The sequence below is a fragment of the Mobula hypostoma genome, chromosome 3, assembly GCF_963921235.1.
Source record: "Mobula hypostoma chromosome 3, sMobHyp1.1, whole genome shotgun sequence".
NCBI lineage: Eukaryota > Metazoa > Chordata > Chondrichthyes > Myliobatiformes > Myliobatidae > Mobula > Mobula hypostoma.
The window spans coordinates 57,048,475-57,070,374 of NC_086099.1; the positions used below are offsets into that span (position 1 = coordinate 57,048,475).

The 21,900-nt window shown below is 40.1% G+C and overlaps 1 protein-coding gene across 2 annotated transcripts in view; it reads left to right on the forward strand.

Moving 5' to 3' along the window:
* LOC134343418 (zeta-sarcoglycan) overlaps positions 1-21,900 on the forward strand; it is a 981,051-nt gene that overhangs the window by 955,825 nt on the left and 3,326 nt on the right. For both annotated transcript variants that reach the window (XM_063042119.1, XM_063042118.1), the window contains exon 7: positions 17,641-17,764. In XM_063042119.1, the coding sequence (XP_062898189.1) occupies positions 17,641-17,764 (124 nt within the window). The remainder of the gene's footprint in view (positions 1-17,640; positions 17,765-21,900) is intronic.

Genomic DNA, 21,900 nt, shown 5'->3' on the forward strand with positions numbered 1-21,900 from the left:
CAAGGACATTGAAAATTGAGTTTCATCTGCATCTGAACAACAGTGGCCATTTCTTGAAACAGCATAAGTAATCTTTCGATTACCATTTAGTTTATGTTGCATCACACTTACCAGTATGTCCCTTCCTCTACCAAATATCTGGAATAAAGGAGGGTTACCAATATGCACTTACACTTTCTACCTGTTGTTTACTTTGCAAGATTTGTACCTGCATATTCAATTAATGTGCTGTACTTTCTGATTGTTTATTTTATTTTATGGAAGACCATACATTAAGTACCATACGTTTGTGACACCATTCTTGATTTTCTATTGAAATACATGAATATCTGTTTCAAAGCTCCTGTCTTATCAACTGCTACAACTTTTACAGGCGCAAACTGGAATGTTGACTATTAACAGATGGTCCAAATCTTGAAGATTTCTCTTAAGTTTCAATGAATACAATGCACATAATAACACGTGAAGCTGACTATGTTGATAGTTTCTATAATGCTTATATGTAACAGCAGGTTATAGTCAGGGAGTACCTTTTGGACAGAGGTCGTCAGGGGTTATTGGCCTAGTCTTGCAGGATTGTCTAAGCATAACCATAAAGGGTGGAATTTCAGAGGTCAGGTACACGTGATTATTCTCGAGACCAAGGCAGCAATGGCAATGACCCAGCGTCAAAATCAGCAGGAATCAGAATAAGAATCAGATATATCATCACTGATATATGACATGGAATTTGTTGTTTTGTGATAGCACTACAGTGGTGCACAGACATAAAAATCAATTGATTACAGAAACAAATAAATATTGTAAAAAAGGAGGGAATAATATGATAGTGCTTATGAATTCATGGACCATTGAATAATCTGATGATGGAGTGGACAAAGCTGTTTCTAAATCATTGAGTGTGGATCCTTGTCTCCTGTACCCAGAAAACATCTATAATTCAGGCATTGTTTTCAATATTTTGCCTTTGGCCAAATACAAAGAAAGTTAGTTCTGGTGTTGGAGACCAATTATTTTAGCATGGAATGTATCAACAGTAAAGCAATATTTTTTGTCATGTACAGAAATAATATTTTCAAGATAAGTGATTGAGATTAGGTGTGTCAACACTTTATGCTATAAATTATGAAAGAAAAAGCTGAAGCCTGAGATTTGACCTTTAGGGAGCTTATTTATTTTTCTTAAGTCTGCTGTGTGCATATATAGGCAAACATGTCTTTTGCAGATATTAACCAAAATGGGCATTTCTTAATGATCAAAACAGATACAAAACAGAGAAGGAAGCCGGTGGTCCATGGGCCAGTCCTTTCTCATCAGGGGATCAGAGGTAGAGAGGGTCAACAACTTTATATTTCTTAGCATTATCATTTGGGAGGATTTGTCCTCACATTACAAAGAAGGCACAACAGTGCCTCTACTTTCATAGCTGTTTACGAAGATCCAGCATATCATCTAAAACTTTGACAAAAATCCATGGATACGTGGTGCAGTGTATACTGAATAGTTGCTTCACTGCTTGGTATGGAACCACCCATGCCTTTAAATGGAAAAAACCTGCAAAAAGTAGTGAACACAGTCCAGTCTATCATGCGTAAAGCCCTCCCCACTATTGACTACATCTACATCGAGCTCGATCACAGGAAATCAGTAGTCATCATCCAGGACCCCACCATCCAGGCCTTCTTCTCTTCTTGCTGTTGCCATCAGAAATAAGAGGCCACACCACCAGATTCAGGAACAGTTATTAGCCCTCAACCATCATGCTCTTGAACCAGAGTGGATAATTTCACTCACCCCAACACTGAACTGATTCCACAACCTATCGATTCACTTTCAAGGACTCTGCAACTTATGTTCCCAATATTTAATACTTTCTTGTTTCTTCTTTTTTTGTATTTGCACAATTTATTGTTTTCTGCACATTGAATGTTTATCTATCCTTGTTGTGTACGGTTTTCATTGATTCTATTGTGTTTCTTGTATTTACTGAGAATGCCTGCAAAAATGAATCTCAAGGTAGTATATGATGATATATATCTATTTTAATAGTAAATTTGCTTTGAACTTTGAATTTTGAACAAGGTAGGTGCTTTGAAGATCATGACTCAAGCTGGCTTAGAAACATAGAAACATAGAAGATAGAAAACGTACAGCACAATATAGGCCCTTCAGTCCACAAAGCTGTACCAAACATGTCCTTACCTTAGAAGTTACCTAGGGTTACCCATAGCCCTCTATTTTTCTGAGCTCCATGTACCTGTCCAGGAGTCTCTTAAAAGACCCTGTTGTATCTGCTTCCTCCACCGTCGCTGGCAGCCCATTCCACGCACTCACCACGCTCTGTGTAAAAAACTTGCCCCTGACATCTCCTGTATACCTACTTCCAAGCACCTTAAAACTGTGCCCTCTCACGCTAGCCATTTCAGCCCTGGGGAAAAGCCTCTGACTATCCACACCATCAATGCTCCTCATCATCTTATACCCCTCTATCAGGTCACCTCATAACACCTTATATTCCGACAGGGTAGCCTCCAACCTGATGGCATGAACATTGACTTCTCAAACTTCCGCTAATGCCCCACCTCCCCCTCGTACCCCATCCGTTATTTATTTATATACAAACATTCTTTCTCCCTCTCTCTCCTTTTTCTCCCTCTGTCCCTCTCACTATACCCCTTGCCCATCCTCTGGGTTTCCCCCTTCCCCTTTTCTTTCTCCCTGGGCCTCCTATCCTATGATCCTCTCATATCCCTTCTGCCAATCAACTATCCAGATCTTGGCTCCATCCCTCCCCCTCCTGTCTTCTCCTATCATTTTGGATCTCCCCCTCCCCCTCCCACTTTCAAATCTCTTACTAGCTCTTCTTTCAGTTAATCCTGACGAAGGTCTCGGCCCGAAACGTCAACTGTACCTCTTCCTATAGATGCTGCCTGGCCTGCTGCGTTCACCAGCAACTTTGATGTGTGTTGCTTGAACATCCTTGTAAATCTCCTCTGCACCCTTTCTATGGTTTCCACATCCTTCCTATAGTGAGGCGACCAGAACTGAGCACACTACTCCAAGTGGGGTCTGACCAGGGTCCTATGTAGCTGCAACATTACCTCTTGGCTCCTAAACTCAATCCCACGATTGATGAATGTCAATGCACTGTATGCCTTCTAACCACAGAGTCGACCTGCGCTGCAGCTTTGAGTGTCCTATGGACTTGGACCCCAAGATCCCTCTGATTCTCCACACTGCCAAGAGTCTTACCATTAATGCTATATTCTGCCATCATATTTGGCCTACTAGAGCAACTATCAACATAATTCTGTACTTTGACAATTTATTGAAAGCACTATGAAATATTGGACAACTATCTTCTGAAATTAAATCTATTAAGAAAGGAAGCCAACCAAAATTATTAATTATCATATAGATATCATACTTGGAGCTAAATCAGAATAAGCCCAAAAATGGATGCTTCTGTAGATTCAATCTCAACTTTCCTGAATGACATCCAATCATTCCTAAGTAAGGTACTCTCTTGGATGCATATGTGTGGTTATATAGCTGGAAAATAATCTAGTTTGTTAGTAGTAATATTTGCAGAAAATGAAAGATAATTTTTGGATAAAATCTTTTGTTAAAAGTCAAACTGAAAACATCCCTTTTCAAATGAAAATATTAATTTGAAATAATATTCTGCCTTATTTAGATGTGGACTTCCACTGAATTCCATTTCAACCACCTGACTGTTTTAATGTGTAATCTTTGCAGGGTGCTACTACAGTGAAAAGCAGACTTTTTTTCCCCCAGCATCCTGGCAAGTACTTGGTCTTCAACTGAATCATAAGAAGAGGTTGTCTGTTGTTTGTCTGATGTTGTTTTGCATAAAGCAGCTGATACCTTGCTTACAGAACAATAATGACTGCGTTTTAAAGTGTTTCATCATCTATAAAGCGGTTCATGGTTCAATACATCTTAAGGTTGCAAACGATGTTATAAAATAAATAGCTTTTTCTAATTTATTTAGCAATACAGCACAGAGCAGGCCATTTCAACCCTTCGAGGCATACCGTCCCAGCAACCCCATAACCCCAATTAACCCGAACTTGATCACGGGACAATTTACAATGACGAGTTAACCTACACAGTACATCTTTGAGCTGTGGGAGGAAACGGAGTACCTGGCGAAAACCCACGTATTCCATAGGGAGAACGTATAGAGACTCCTGACGGAGTGGCATTGGAATTGAACTCTGAACTCTGATATGCCCGAGTTGTAATAGCGTCGTGCCAACCACTATGCTAATCATAAGAGTTTTTTTTTACTGCAGAATTTGCACTAAATAATTATATTTCACTTTGAGGTCAATTTCCTGACCATTAAAATATACAGTGATGCTCTATCTACTAAGTCATTCAGGTAACTCATTCAGGTGTTCTGGTGGAAATCCTGTGAAACAGCTGGAAGTATCAAGACCTCAGAGACATCCCAAGCCCTAGAAATTACCTATGAATCTCCAGTGTATTTATTTGTGGGCAGAGCTATGGTCTGGCGCAAGCATATTCTGGAATAGAATCTAATGAAACATAAAAACTAAAATGGATACCTTCTGATGAAAAACATATTTCTGTTTTTCTTAAATATAAGAAATTCTGCAGGTGCTGAAAATCCAAAGCTTCACACACAAAATGCTGGAGGGGCTCAGCAGATCAGGCAGCATCTATGGGCAGCTTTCCTGAAGAAGGGCCTGGGCCCGAAACGTCAACTGTCTGTTACTTTTGTTTTTCTGACCATTGCACACTCAGACTGACAGAACGATGGGTTCAGGAAACTATTCCAGACTTGGCCATCCAACTGGAAGACCTGATCTCCTTATGGGAAGACAGAAATGCTGCGACCCTTGGCAAGGCCCGTGAAAGAATGTTGTTTGTCAACATCAATATAAACTGCTGTGTGAACATCTCGGGAGTAAAAGCACACTGCCGAGTGCAGATAGAGTTTTTAATGGCAAAGCATGAACTCTTCTACTTTGTTTACATCCCCCTCTGTGCTAGTGCTGGGGAAGCACTGCGGGAACTCAATGGTGCAATCTGCAGTCTCAAATCCACTCATCCTGATCGTGTCTTCAATCATACCAATTTAAAATCACTTTTGCCAAAGTTCTACCAGCAGGTCAACTTCGATACTAGAGGAGAGAATTTATTTTACCTAGTTTGTACAAAACATTTATAGAGCTTACAAGGCTATCCCCCACCCTCACCTTGGATTCTCAGACCACACCTCCATTTTGCTAATCTCTGCATACAGACAACTGGTTAAACAAATCAAACCAATTCATTAGGAGATCAGGTCCTGGCCGAGGGTGAATATGTGGGATCAGTGACTGGCTACATAGGAAAACTCATGAGGATTTTACCCTGATTAAACACTACACTGCCAGGGCATACCAGAAACCATGGCCGACTGCAGGGGCTCATGAACTGTTTAGGGATCAGGATGCTGCCTTCAGATCGGGGGACAGCACGGCTCTAAGGTCAGCAGGAGCCACACTTTCCCATGCCATCAAATAGGCAAAGTATGAGTCTGCGCAGAAGATCCACAGACACCTTTGTGACACCAGGGACACGTGGTAAGGTATACAAACCATAAACGATTACAAGTCCACCCTGCACATACACTACAGCATCACCTCCCTTCCTGATAGACTGAATGCTTCCACGCACAATTTGACCAATTGATTAATGTGGTATTGAGGAAAGCCTCCTGTCTTCCTGGGGAACAGAAGCCCTGTGTAGCTAAAGCCGAGGTGAGGAGGATTCAAGCCAGAGTAAACCCACGTAAAGCTGCAGGGCCAGACAGCGTACCTAGTCAGGTGCTAAGGGACTGTGCAGTCCAGCTAACAGAGGTCGTAACAAACATTTTAAATCTCTCTCTGAAACTATCCATGGTCTCTGTAGGCTTCAAGGCAGCCAGCATCTTTCCAGTGCTCAAGAGAGCAATAGTAACTGGTCTAAACGATTACTGCTCAGTGTCACTGACTTTAACAATCATGAAGTGATTTAAGTGGCTGTTAATAGATAATATAAAATCCCACCTTCCAGCTATATTGGATCCTTTCCTGTTCGCTTACTGTTCATACTGGTCCACTGATGATGCCATTACCTTAGCCCTCCACTCCTTCCTGTTCCACTTAGAAAACGATGCCTCGTATGCCAGGATATTGTTCATCAACTTCAACCAGGTATTTAACACAATCGTCCCTCAGAGGCTGGTAGGGCTCAACACCCCCCTCTGTAACTGGATTTTTGACTTCATCATGGGAAGACCCAGTCAGCTTGAGTTGGCAGCAACATCTCAAGCTCCATTTCACTGAGCACTGATGATCCCCAGGGTTGTGTGATCATTCAGCTGCTGACTCAGGACTATTCAGTTCAAACTGCATCATCAAGTTCACTGATGATACAACTGTGGTCGGCCTCATCAGCAACGATGATGAGTTGGCATGCAGAGAGGAGGTAGAGAGGCTTGTCAAATGGTGTGAGAACAACAACCTAAGTCTCAGCATGGACAAGACAAAAGAGATGATTGTGGACTTCAGGAAGGCCAAGGTTGACTATTCTCCATTGCATATCAATAGCTCTGCCATGGAGAGAGTAAAGAGCATAAAGTTCCTTGGTGTGCACATAATGGATGATCTAACGTGAACCCTCAACACCTCCTCACTAGTCAAGAAAGCACAGCAGTGTCTACACTTTCTGAAGAGATTGGGGCGTGCAAGACTCCTCACCCCATTTGAACGACTTTCTGTGGAAGCATCATTGACAGTGTCCTGTCTGGCTGCATCATTGTGTGGTACATCGGACCACAAGACCTCACAAAGGACAGTAAAATATGCCGATTGGATCATTGGGACCATTACAGACAAAGAATCTAAAGCATTGTTAAGAATCGCTACCATCCATCCCATAACCTCTTTGACTCCTGACCATCAGGAAAGAACTGCGACTGCCAGACAGGGTAACAGCTTCTTTCCTCAGGCTGTGAATAAACCCTGCCACAACCGAGGTTTCATCACCGGGACAGTGAGATTTTTACTGTACTGCTTATTGTTTACTCGTGCTGGTCTTTACTACATGAATTTTGAATTATATTTTATTAACTTGTTTATTATATAATATTTTGGTTGGTGTGCAGTGTGTGATAGATATTGTATGGTGCACTGTTATCCAGAGGGACGTAGTTTGTTTGGTTGTAACAGCATGTAATCAGATGACAATAAATTTTAATTTAAACTTTTTAGAAGTTTAATGGACTTCCCTGAACTCCACTGCCACATCAAACAAATATTTAATTGAATGAGACACAATGTACTGCATGTACTGAATCTTCACCATGTTTGGAAAACAGATCTGAATGATTGCAGCAGCATAGGACTGATAGCTGTCCGTCCAACATGAATTAAGCACTCAAGAACCTCTCCCAGACACACACCTTTCATTCTTAATCTGCACACTGCACCAGGGTCATTGTTGCATGGGGTGGCGTTAATATTTTGAATTGGTGAGTGAATTCACTGAGTGAATTTTATGAGGTAACTACAGCGAGCACCAGCAGATCATGCTAAATGTTAATACAAACGTTTGTACATCAGTGGTTAGGTCTCAGCTGATTCTGTTCAGTTCAAGGTGCTATACACTTGTGTGTGTCAGTCATGCCAAACTGAAAGATTGAGAGTCTAATTCCACTCTAGAGATTTGGCCTGACACTCCAATGGACTTCAGAAAAGATTCTCCGATGTCAGAGGTGCTGTTTTTTGGATGAGATATTAAACAGAGTCCTTCTGTATTCTATGAACTGAATGTAAAATATCTCCTTGAACTATCTAGAAGAGCAGAGGGGTATCCTTATGTCCCAAGGTACAGTGTTCTGCCGATCAGCATTACCAAAGCAAGTCATGCAGACGACCATTAATAAATGTGCGTAGGAGCATACCTTGCACAAGTCGAATTGCCGTGATTCCTACATCACATTGGTCATTTCAAATCAGAAAGTTCTTCTGGCAGTAAAATACTTTGGGATATAATGAAATGGATGTGAAAAGATCTATATAAACCTAGGTGTCCCTTGTTATCACCAATGAAAGACCATGATTATGTAAAGTGTCATAGAGTAATAAACCAGGCATTTTCACCTTATAGAAAATTAGGTTAAGGGGAGGTTTGATGAAGGTGTTCAAACACATCAGAAGCTTTGATGGAATAAGTGAAGAATAATTCTATCCAGTGACAGATGAATGGGTAACCAGAGGACAAGTATTTAAGGCAAATGGTGAGTTATTTTTTTTATGTGGCAATTAAGATTTAGTTTGGCTGAAGGGGCAATAGGAGCAGATTCATTAGTAACTTTAAATATATTGTGGTGAGCATCTGATCCATAATGACAGATGAGGAAGCTCTTTAACTTAATAGTTTTATTGCGATAGACGCAAACCGACCAGGCACCATGATCCGAAGAGTGAACCCAACCAGTCTCATACCGATGGGGGAGGTGACCATCACACAGTTAGGGTGACCCGAAATACACAAGCAAATAACTGTATAACCCAAGGCAAGATGTTACAATAAACAAACTGGAATTTCCCACCATAATCCCACAAAAGTATTTTAACACAAGAACAATAAACAGTACTGGTCATTAGAAATGCAGGGGCGGGCTGTCGGCCTTGCCCTCACCCAGAATGTCACAATATATTTTTGCAGGCTGTACAGGAAAGGAAGAAGAACCAAAAAAAAGTTTACATTTCTTTCAAAGAGCCAGATTAGTGTCAATGGATGAAGTAGCCTATATCATTCTGTGTTTGAGTCCTGATAAAAATGCTAAGATTGAGATCTCATATTCTCCAGGCTACTGCATTTCTGTTATTCTGCTCGTGTTACTCCATCAGCAGTTTCTCTTTCAATAAATAGCCACCAAGAACACAGTTTGTCAAATAATCATTTGTATCCATTTGCAGTTTCACCTGTTTTAGTTCTGGAAAAGTTTGAATGTGATCAGCTAAATGAGAAAAATAATATGAGTAAGCTTGGTTCTAATCCTTCATCAGAATTAATCGCCAATGATAACGCATTTTCCCACCTGAGCAATTTTTTAAAAAAAGCTAAATTTTAAAAAAAAGGTAATGCATTTGGGGCAGCGTAGCAGCGTAGTGTTAGCGTAAGTCTATTACAACGCCAGCGGCCCGCCACTATCCGTAAGGAATTTGTGCGTTCTGTGACATGGGTTTCCTCTGACTGCTTCATTTTCTTCCCACGTTCCAAAGATTTACGGATTAGTAGGTTAATTAATCCAAAGGGTATAATTGGGTGGCATGACTCATTAGGCTGGAAGGACCTGTTACCACATTGTATCTCTAAATAAATGAAATAAATGATAATTGTGTCAGCTTCAGGCAATCATTATTAGTTCTTTCACCTCATGTGAGCTTGAAGTTGTGCATATTTCCAAGGCTGATACTTTGATATATAACTGAGGGACTGATGCATTGTCATGGGGTTCTGTCTTTCAGTCTGTCTCTGGTTTAAATGGCAGTAAAAGGATCTAAAGAGCTTGACACAGAGGGTATGTGTAGTGCTGTAACCAAGCAGTTGAATAGATGCATAATGTGTTGATTGAAGGTGGGTGTTTGGCATATGGGACAGTTGAATGGAGGAATCCTGAGAGGCGAGTCAATAGTTAAGCTGTAGCTCAGCCTTGATATTGAACCTTAGGGGAACTTCCCTCTTTGTGCTCAGCCAGACTTAATGAAAATGCAGTATAACTAATGGTAGAGACTTCAGGCAGATACTGGACAGAAAATGCATGTCATATCTACTCAATGTATCATTACACCCCAATATGCCTGATAAAATATCGCTGCCTAAGTATTAACGGAAATACACTCTCATCCACCTTTTGCTTAGCCCAGCCAATATCACCATCCCAGTGCTAAACACTCAACAGGAATAGAAATATGGTTCTTAAGCATTTCCAAATAACTTCTTAGCATGATCACGTAACTTTCTTAGTGTTGGAGGCCTTACTGTTCCACTTATACCTCAAATAAAGGACTAAAATTAAAAGACAACTTATTTATTTTTATTCCCTTGCTGGATATTTCAATCAGTTAATATAGTCTCCTTTTGTCATTATGGATTGAGTCACTGAAGTTTTATCAATGTCATTATAGCAAAGATATTGATTAATTTATTGGATAAGAATGTTAAAGCAGTATAAATTCAGCATGAAAATATACTGCAGATCAATAGAACGGAATTTTGATTTTTGTTTGCTCTACCTTCAAGATAAATTAAGTGGAAGGCTTGTTACTGAATTGTACTTTAAGACATCCAGTAATCAAGTTAAAATGTCACTGACCAAATACTGACATAAGGGCACTCCTGTGTTTGCAAGGTGTGAACTCCTGGAAGTAAATTGATTTATGAGCTGATATTGGGGAATTGACATCTGTAATACAGGTTGACATTAAAAGAAGGAATCCTTAGTAGTGTATCAGGCTACGTCCACACTAGACTGGATAATTTTGAAAACGCCAGTTTCGCGTAAAAACAATAGGCGTCCACAATAGGCATTTTTCAAAATATCTCTGTCCACATTAAAACAGATATTTGGGCGAATCTACTCCTACTGAGCATGCGCAGACACATCTACAGAAAACAAGCGAAGAGGAAACGGTACAATATTTACGTTTCCGCAGTGGCATTGTGCTATTTCCATTGGTCAAAAACTAGAGTACCAACAACAACAGTGAAAGAAAATTTTCAACAATGTCTTCGAGGAATACAAAGAAAACCTCCACTGGAAAAAGCACACCGGACTTCTTCGTTTAGACAGACAATGAAATTTCTGTGAGTTACAAACAACTACAAAGCCAGCAAAGCAGTGGAGAACATGGAGATCTTTAACTCCAAACAAGCTATTAACGTAGACAATAAAGTAAACAACACACGCATGAAGCCGTCCTCTACCCAAGATCAACAAGAGAGTGGAATATTCTGCCGCCAGACCTACGCAGTATTTCTGACATTAATATTTTTAAAGATAGTCTCAATCAAATCAATTTAGGGGATCTAGTCAAAAAAGCTCACTTTAAAATTTAACTCTCACACCGTTCACACCGACTGCACATTATAACAGCCATCCGGCAGTGCTTGCATAGTACCAAGCAGAAGCAGAAAAAGCATTGTTGTTGTGCTGTTGTCATGACAGTGTTTTTAAATATCTCCGTTTACCCCATCCACACCACAACGTGCAACAACCGTTTTCAAGTTTACACACTCTGGAGAATGTTTTAGAAAAGCTCTGTTTTTGGGGGATGAAAATGCTGTTTCAATGTGGATGGAGGGTCAAAACGAAGAGAAACAGCTTTGTTTATTCGGTCTAGTGTGGACACAGCCTCAGAATCTTGAGACTTCCTCTGTAATCCCAAATTTAAATAAACTACAACTGGTCCAAAATGTCTTCACTAGTCTCATTTGACATGTGTATAAAACCTACTGATCACAGGTCACACATTTTGTAAAAAGGAGTTTTAGCAGTGATTTTCACAATTTACTGTATATTGACATATCAGTGCAGTCCCAAACTGCAGATTTCCCAGCATTCGGGTTAGGAGATCCACTGGTAAATCCACATTATCCTTATGCATTTCAAGCCCCTTGAGATAAATCGGTGAAATTAGCTGCTTTGTGAAAAGTAATTGAAACTTTTAAATTTAATTTAATTTAATTATGTTAGTTGATTTTTTAAAAATTATTAAAAAAAATATTTTTTATTAATTTTGATTTTTTTTGAACACCCATGAATTTTATTGCAGTTCCTCCCTGATTCATGAATACCAGACTTGTACGCAGCCCATACATATGAACAAGTGTTTATGAGGTAACTGGGATGGATTTGAATTGACTTTATTACTTACATCCTTCATATACATGAGGAGTAAAAAAACTTTACATTGCATCTCCATCTAAATGTGCAATGTGCAATTTATAGTAATTTATAATAAATATTATGTACAACAGGATAGTCAATATAACATAGAAATACAGTTACATCAGCATGAATTAAGCAGTCTGATGGCCTGGTGGAAGAAGCTGTCGTGGAGCCTGTTGGTCCTGACTTTTATTCTGCAGTACTGCTTCCCAGATGGAAGCAGCTGGAACAGTTTGTGGTTGGGGTGACTTGGGTCTCCAATGATCCTTCGGGCCCTTTCTACACAACTGCCTTTGTAAATCTCCCGACTAGTGGGAATTTCACCACTACAGATGTGCTGGGCTGTCTGCACCACTCTCTGCAGAGTCTTGCGATTGAGGGGAGTACAGTTCCCATACCAGGCAATAATGCAGCCAGTCAGGATGCTCTCAATCATGCCCCTGTAGGAAGTTCTTAGAATCTGGGGGGCCATACCAAACTTCTTCAACCATCTGAGGTGAAAGAGGCACTGTTGTGCCTTTTTCACCATACAGCCAGAATGTACAGACAACGTGAGATCCTCAGTGATGTTTATGCAAGGAACTTAAAGCTGTTCATCCTCTCAACCCCAGATCCATTGATGTCAATAGTGGTTAGTCTGTCTCCATTCCTCTTGTAGTCCACAACCAGCTCCTTTATTTTTGCGACATTGAGGGAGAGGTTGTTTTCTTGACACCATTGTATCAGGGTGATGACTTCTTCTCTGTAGACTGCCTCATTATTATTTGAGATTAGGCTAATCAATGTAGTGTCGTCAGCAAATTTAATTAGCAGATTGAAGCTTTGGGTGGCGACACAGTCATGGATATACAGAGAGTAAAGGAGAGGGCTTAGTACACAGCCCTAAGGGACACCTGTGTTGAGGTCAGAGGGGCCGTGGTGAGGGAGCCCACTCATACCACTTGCTGGCGGTCTGACAGGAAATCCAGGATCCAGCTACACAAGGCCGGGTGAAGGCTAAGGTCTGTGAGCTTCTTGTCGAGCTTGGAAGGAATTATGGTGTTGAATATTGAACTGTAGTCCAAGAACGACATTCTCACATGAGTATCCTTCTTCTCCAGATGTGTAAGGATGGTGTGTATAGCCATGGCTATTGTATCATCTGTCAATTGGTTGTGTCAGTAGGCGAATCATAGGGGCCCATTGTGGGTGGCAGCAAGCTGCAGATGAGCCCTTGACCAGCCTCTCAAAGCATTTGCTTATTATTGAGGTGAGTGTGACAGGACGCCAGTCGTTCAGTCATGTTACCTTTGTCTTTTTTAGTTACAGGGACAATGGTGGATAATTTGAAACAGGAGGGCACTCCACACTGAGAGAGATTAAAAATGTCTGTAAACACACCAGCCAGTTGTACCGCGCACATCCTGAGTACTCACCCTGGGTTGCTGTCCGGTCCCGCGGCCTTGCGACTGTCCATTCGTTTGAAACACCTGCGTACCTCAGCCTCAGAGATGACCGAGCTGCCGGTCATATCATCTGCTGGTCTCCTCAAGGGCTCAGTATTTGCGACATTGGATCGAGCGTAAAAAAGATTTAGCTCATTTATGAGAGAGGTATCCATGTTGGAAACTCCACTACGATTAGCTTCAATGTCTGCGATGGTGTGCAGAGATTACCGTAAGCTGTGTGTGTTGCCTTGATGTCCAGTTGCTGCAGGACAACAGACTTCTTCTTCTATGTGGCAACTCAGATTGCCACAATATCTGACTGGTTGAGTTAAACGTCTCATTTAACTAAACATTGGTTAAATTGTTAGAGTGGATTTTTTTTGGGTAGATGATTTGTTTACACTTAAATGACTTTGGCCACCAAACTTCTATTTTAACTGTTTGACAAAGGACTGTGGATTGAGTCCACCAGAATGGGCTTCCTAAAAGGTGTAAATACCAGATGCTTCTGGCGCCTGATGCTGTAGTTTCGAAGACAGTATTATATATACATTATAAATATTAATTGTCTTCTATGTTAGCACGTAAAATGCCAAATAAATGTATTGTGGATTGAACTAAAGGCTGTGGATACCAACCCAGACATGTTGGCGTCAGAAGGAAAGGATGAAATCCGAAGGTGTGATGTTTGTATGTAGCTTCAAAAGGAAGCATTGTCTATAACTTTTGAAGTAGCGATTGCTTTGTGTTTAGCATATAAATATCGAGCCCACATTGAGCTAACAGACCTTTCTGCAGAGAGCGTCTCCGTCCGTAAGATGCCTGCTTCTTGTGTCGAATAAAGAAGCTGCTTTGTATCTACCAGCGACTCCGTCTCTCCGGTAATTTCATCCATGCTACAACAAAATATATTGCTGGGCAGCTGCATTATGACTTGTGAACTTTACAAATTACACGACCTTATCATAGCCTGGAGAGAACCTGCAACAGATGCTTGGAGGTTTCATTGAAACCAAGTGAATATTGGAAGGCCTAAATAGAGTCTACACAGAGAGGATCTTTTCAATTGTGGGAGAGGCTATGACCAGAGGGCACAGCTTCAGAATAGAAGGATGTAAACTCGGAAAAGATATGAGGTGGAGCTTCTTTAGCCAGAGGGTGGGGAATTTGTGGAATTCATTGCCACAGTTGGCTATAGCAGCCAAATCACTGGGTATGTTTAAAGCAGAGGTTGATAGGTTCTTGATTAGTCAGGGCATCAAAGGTTTAGGGAAAAGGCAGGAGAAAGGAGTTGAGAGGGATAATACATCAGGTGGAATGGTGGAGCAGACCCAATGGGATGAATGGTCTAGTTCTGCTCCTATATCTTATGAATGACTTTGCATGTTTTTGAGTCAAAATTATTCACATTTAACTTTAGCATTTGTTTTGATAGCTGTGAACTTGTGATGAGGTAACACCAGCTCTCAAGGCCATTTGCTGGCATGCCCAGTTATGTGGTGGCCCTCACAGACGAGGTGGAGTTCATCCTCCCAATGGAAACCTCTGTTGGGTCTTCATGGGAAGAAATGGCATGGGTCATGGTCACAAGGCAGTGGATCTTTCCTACTCTGCCAGGTTTTGCTGAAAATCTCCAGGCATTTTAGTCAGTAGCTCTTGTATTCAGCCATTGGAATGGAAAGAGGTCCTGGACATGTCTATTGAAACTCAGAAGTTCAAGACTTACTTATGAATTTGGTAGGCCAACATTGTGGATTTAACCCATTGCACAGTATGTGTCAGACACTTTCTTACCAATATCTCAGACCAGCCTGTAGTGGCTTACTTGTAAAGGATACAAGACACCAGTGAAAATGAGTTTTCAATTACAATAGGGTGTTGGTCTCACAGTATCAAATAATCTTCACTGACTCAAGAAACACAGTGCAATGTGTAAAGAGCATTATGTTTCACTTTCTCAATACTTATGTATGTTTTCCATTGTTAGATAAGGGAATGCAAATGTAGTTTTATGTCTTTAAAGGACATTCAGCCATCAGAAGTTATCGAATTGTGTAGCAATATTTTATGTTGCCATATTTAACAAGCAGAATTACTAATCAGACATTAATAAGTAACATTAATGGCTAGCCGATGTTTATTTAAAGATCCTCCCTCCCCAAAAAATATGCTTACTATTTTAACTAAATTACAATTCTGCCTGATCATTTAAGCGTAAGTCCAGTCCCACGAATGATGTTTGAGGCTTGTGAGTTAAATTTATTTGTTACTTAGCATACTTGAGTTCATGGTACCTTATTGTCATTTCACATCCTAGGGAGTTATGTTTAAATATCCATTCTCCTCATGTGATTGTGATGATTGGCATTTTTATGTTTCATGCAAATACTTACAACAATTTAAAATGAATAGTTAAATTATACTGAGCTTTATTATTCAGTCCACTATTCAATTACTATGAAGTAATTTTATCTTGTAGTTGATCCTTAATATTCCCATTAAAGTAACAGCAAGATACTTAGTATAAATTTGTTAAGATATGTGTAAAATTGCAGTTGAAGCTTTTTCTGCATGTCCCATTTACGTTTGTACAAAGGCTTGAATAATCACGAATAATCTTACCCAATTAAAATAAAACATAGTAAGTTATAACTTCCAATACTCTGCATGGGTTTTCCCTCTGAAATACATCTATAATCTACTTGACCTCTGAAGAATCAATGTCAGATGCTAATTATCTGCACCCCTGTCACCGATGATGCTAATTCAATGTTTACCATGCACTTCTAATGAATGTTCTACCATATGCTAATTTGGCTGTATAATTTTTAAACTGTTTTACTTTAATTCCTTATCTTCTGGAGCAACACCTTCCACTATGGCAGTCACTAATATTTTATTTAAGTGCTCATTCTTCAGACATTACATAGCTTCTACCCGCAAAGCTTGGCAGAGCCAAAACCGACATTCACTTTATCGTCTCAATGCAGCCTCTATAAGCATTGCTAGATTGTGAATCCCAACACTCACCCTGAAGTTCTGAGAAAAGTGGCATTGATTGTTGCTCTGGTTGAGACTATTTAGGTCAATGCAAGATCAGAAAACTTTCTAAGGTAAGTTACTCAACACCATTCCTGTGCTTTTTTTTACTGAGAAACCGGAGCATTAGGCACTATTTTAGTTTAGTTAACTGTCTTTCCAGCATGAGATCTACCAGGAACACAAGTGCTGATGAAAGGGCATTGACGTTAACCACTAACTCCACTTTTCCCTCGGCACATATCCTCTGACTCGCCCAATATTTCCTTCTATTTTATGCCTTCCTTACAGCTGAACTAGTAGAAGTCAATTGTATGGAGTAATATAAGCCTCAAGACCTCTTGCTTGCATTCACTTTTTCATTGGTTGATAACAAAGGACAATGAAAAAGCAAAAATAGTTGTGAAGATGGAAAAACATTGATGACTGTTTTAGTTAGTAGTGACAGTAAATCCAAAGCAATGTGCTTTCACTTTTTACCACCCAAGCTTCTAATTTACTCAGCTGATATTGTGTCATTCTGAATGCAGTGCATCCTTTAGATTGTGGACGGGGAGTTTCCAGTTCTATTAAATAACTCTTTCAAAGTAGAAACAAAAGCTGTTGCCGTATTTGCCAAATACAGCAGTTAAGAGCTAATTCCACAGTAAGAGCAACATCCAGTGGAGTTGAAAGTTATGGGGAACATGTACAGTAAACGAGTGGAGCTCAGACCAAGATCAGAGTAGACGTGGCTGTACTGAATTGCAGATAGACTCCATGGATTATGCAGCTTCCTTCTGCTCCTGTTTCTTATGTTCTTGTTTAATCTTAGTTTGAAAGAAAATCTCCTAAAATCAAACTGTAAGACTTACAATTTTTTTTCAAAGCTGTTTATTTTTCAGTTGCCTGAATCAGCTATGATGTACTCTGAATATAAATAACAAAAGTGAGCTTCTTGAGCCACTTCTTCTGTAAGAAATGCGCTTGAAGCTGACCAAAATAAACCCTGGTGATACTTTGATTTGCAGCTTGATTAAAATGTGCACAGCTTCCTGAAATAATACATTGCCTTTCCTCTTTCAGCAGTTTCAGTAATCAACTGTATAATTTGACAATTCAATCCATTTTTCACAGTTCCGGAGATGTGAAGGGAAAGTCTTGATATCAGCAGGCATTTTGTTCCTCACAATTTTGTCTTCCAAATGGAATTTGCAGGTTGGAATCTCCAACCCGAACTCTGACAATGGAAGCCCCAAAGGGAGTATATATCACTGCAGCCGAAGGGGAGCTTAAGGCAAGCTGTCGAAGAGAATTAGAGCTCCAGTCTACAGATGGGGAGGTAAGCTCTTTAGAGGCAGACTCCAATTTGTCTGATTTGCTATTAATTCTGTTCCCTTTTATCAGGATAGTGATTGGCAAAGAGTTGGGCACAAAATGATGTAATACAATTGATTTACAAAGGGCCAGAAAACAAAACCAAGTGGCAAATTATTTGTATGTATGTGGTTAGATTGCATTAAAAAAATAGGGCAGCACTGGAGAAAGTGCAGGAGTAATAATAAGGTTGGTAGTAGCTGACACAAAATGCTGGAGGAACCCAGCATGTTAAGTCAGCATCAATGAAGGGAAATGAACAGTAGACTTTGCAGATTCAGACTGTTCATCAGGAGGACTGGAGTACTAATAAAGGGTCGCAACCTGATTCATCGACTGTTCATTTCCCTCCACAGATGCTGACTGACATGCTGAGTTCCTCTAGCATTGTGTGTGTGTGTGTGTGTGTGGTTCAAAATACCCTTATCTACAGAATCTCTTCGGTCATGAAGATACTTCACTGGAAAACATAAAGCTAAGTAGAAAACTGTAAGATAGATTCCACGTCATTGTAAAGAATATTATATCCTGTCATAAGATAGCTGACTTTCGTTCTGCTGAGGTTCAAATCTCAGCTTGTGCTGCAGGAGGTGGGAGTGGTCTGAGGGACGTTATTGTGTGTTGGCATCAGAGATAGGAGCAGGGTCGGTTTGCTGAAGTGATGTTTGCCTGCTGGGGAAGCTATCTAGTTTGCAGCCATCTTTGGTCAGCAACCAGAGAACCAATGGATGGTCACCAGGGCCTTATGTTGTGTTACTAGTGTGCATTAACCTCCAGATGAGCTTGTTGGATTCCAAATCATGCTTCTCCCTTTAACTTCCTTTCCTAAACTCCTTGTTATGTCCCAGAGGGTTCTCCAATGGAATGCCCACTTTGTGGCTGACTTTTGGTCTTGAAGAATGTTTAACATTCAGCGTTATTCTGAGCTGTGTCCTTAACTGTATTGGGACCTTTCCAGACGTAATAAACCATTAGCAAATGCATTCTTTACTGTCAGGTGTTAAATAATTGAACTTGCAGAAAAGAAATCAGATAGAAATACCACCTCCTAGCCCATTGTTAGGAGCAGTCCTGAACTTATGCCTGTATGTGGAAAGCCCCAGGGAAATTACATTGGAGGTGGGAGAGAGAGAAAATAGATATTGGACCACTGGAAAATGACATTGGAGATATAATAATGGGGGACAAAGAACTGTATCATCTCAATCAGGATATTCCACATACTCACTACCTCCTGTGTGAAGAAGTTTCCTGTCAGGCTGCTTCATTTACAACACTGCTGAAGGCCCATAGAAAGGGAAAAATACTGCTTGATCATGAAGGCCACCTTGTGTATGGCTCCCTCAGGAGGTGCAGACAGGGCATTCAAATACCAGATTTTACTACAAACCGAGCTCCTAGCAAACCTCACAGTGAGATAGCTAAGCTGGTCAAGCAAATGCAAGACAACTCTAGCAAGCTGAGTGGCACCCCTTTGCCTTTACTCAGTGAAGAAGCTTCCTTTGACTATAAAGGCCATCCTGAATGAGGAGAGGGAAAAGATTGGTCCAATTGGATATTTGACAAGCTGTTGACCAGGCTTCAGTATGCACAGTGATAAGGACCCTCCCTTGCAATCCTTCCAACATGCTCCGCTCGGCTGCCTTAAAATTGGAGTGGGGATAAGATTATCATCCACCTCCTGCTGGGCTACCCTTCTGAGTGAAAGATATGGGAAGAACTGTGATGATGTTTTTCCTAGTTCAACTCTAACAGTTTGAAAAAATAGGGCACTGTCTTTGAAGGGCTGTTCTAAGCATACAATTTGAGAAAGACATTAGTTATTGTTGGGAGTCCCTATTGCTATTGGAAATGTTTGAGCAAAAGTAATCATTACAACCAGGTCTGCCAACTATTACAATCCCAGGTGCAGGGTTGTGTGTTGTGAGTTGTACACAAGCGAAGTATGAGCAATGTAAAAAAAAACTCAGGAGAACACCCTCTGTGTAATGCCACTTCCCACCTGATCTCTTTTACACAAAATGTACACGAGACCACAGCCTTTGTTGTGAGCTTTTATAAATAATAAAAATCAGTTGTTCTGTATACAACTAAAAAAGTATTGATTGTAAAAATGTAAAGGTTTAGCTTCCATTAAAGTAATCATTCATGCACATTTTCTATGTAATGAATTATTTAATTGCTTTAAAAACACATAAAGGGAAAATTTACAACTTGAATCAGAATTGGAATCAGGTTATCACTGATATACATTGTGAAATTTGTTGATTTGCATTGCAGTACATAAAAAACATACTATAAGTTGCTACAAGAACATACAAAAAAAATTGCAAAAAGAGAGTAAAATAGAGATGTAATTTCCATTGGTTCATGGACCATTCAGAAATCTGATGGCCAAGGTGAGGAAGCTGTTCCTAAAACTTTGAGTGTGTTTTGATTGTAATAATGAGAAGAGGGCAGGTCGTGGGTAGTGAGGCTCCTTAATAATAGGTGCCGCCTGCTTGAGGCTTCACCGTTTGAAGATGTTTCTCAATCATAGCGAGGCTAGTGCCCATGTTGGAGTTGGCTGACTCTACAACCTCCTGAATCTTTTTCAAGTCCTATGCATTGGTGCCTCCATCCCAGATGCAACCAGTCGGAATGCTCTCCATGGTACATATGTAGAAATTTGGTAGTTTCTTTGATGACATACCAAATACTTCCCCTCATAATTTCAGCTCCAATAAAATTCCAGAAGCCCCAGAACAAATCAGCCCTTTTTATTGGCGCTCAATCTACATTGATTCTCTCATCATCTTTACCACCTGCAAAATAGGACTCCTGACAGCTACTTGCAAGTTTGTGTCTATCATCAACAAAGATAAGAACACTGGGTACATGCTAGTACCACTCCAAGCAGATTCTCCTCCAAGTTCATACTATCCTGACTTGGAAATAAATTACCGTTCATTTATCACCGCTAGATCTAACTCCTGAAACCCACCTTCCCAACAAACTATGGGAGTTCTATCACAGGAAGGACTTTAAGAGTTCAAGATGGTGGCCCAGCACAGCCTTACAAAAGCAATTTGATATGCACAAGATATGTCAGTTTTAACAGTATTCCCTACACTCCATAGTTAAATAAAGAATTTTCTGAGAGTAAGTTATAAAAGAGTTAACTATCTTATGTAAAATAGGAAATTGCCATTAGCTGAGAGTGAACAATAGAATTGAGCTTAAAAATGCAAACACGGGAAAATCTGCAGATGCTGGAAATTTTGTGTGTGTTAATAGAATTGAGTATTGTTTGGAGTCACTAAAACAAAATCTGAATTATTTATGGATATCTTCTGAGATTAAATTAGTTGGTTTGCAGGCATTCCTTAGCATGTTTTTAGTATTGGCCTTCACAGCTGTGACAGTCATTGTTTCATACTAAGCAGAATTATTTTGATCCGCAATTAAAGCTCCAGAATAAGTGAAGAGCACAGCATTGTTTAGAATGATACTGGGACAATAGCAAGGATTGTGTCATGTGTATATGGAGAAAGGTAGTGATCTTTAAAAGATTTTGCCCTGATTATGAACTCATCAAAATTGCTTTAGACCAGGGGTTCCCAACCTTTTTTGTGCCATAAGCCAATACCATTAAGCAAGGGGTCGATGGGCACCAGGTTAGGAACCCCTGCTTTAGACTTCCATGAGCTTTGGAGCTTGTTAGATCAGAGTTCAGTCTTCCATTCACATTCTGCATTATTATCCAAAAGATGTGTCAAATTATAATTACTCTTGTACCACCATCAAGCAAATTCCTGACTGCTGCATTTCTGATATGACACATATTCCCATTTGTGGTAATTATGCAGTCAAGATATCTTCCGCAACAAATTATTAGGATGTTGTGGCTTTGAAGGAGCCACAGAGCGAATGGAGCTGGAAATATAATTAAATTTTATTCAGCACAAGCAGCATTCTGGAGGAATCTCTCTTGGATGAATCCTGAATGAATCTCACTGAACTTAGAGCACATTGCAATTTTATATTCTAGGGCACACATTTCCTCTTTTATACCTGATCAGTCATACTCTTACTCTAGTTATCCTCCTGTTCTTCACATAG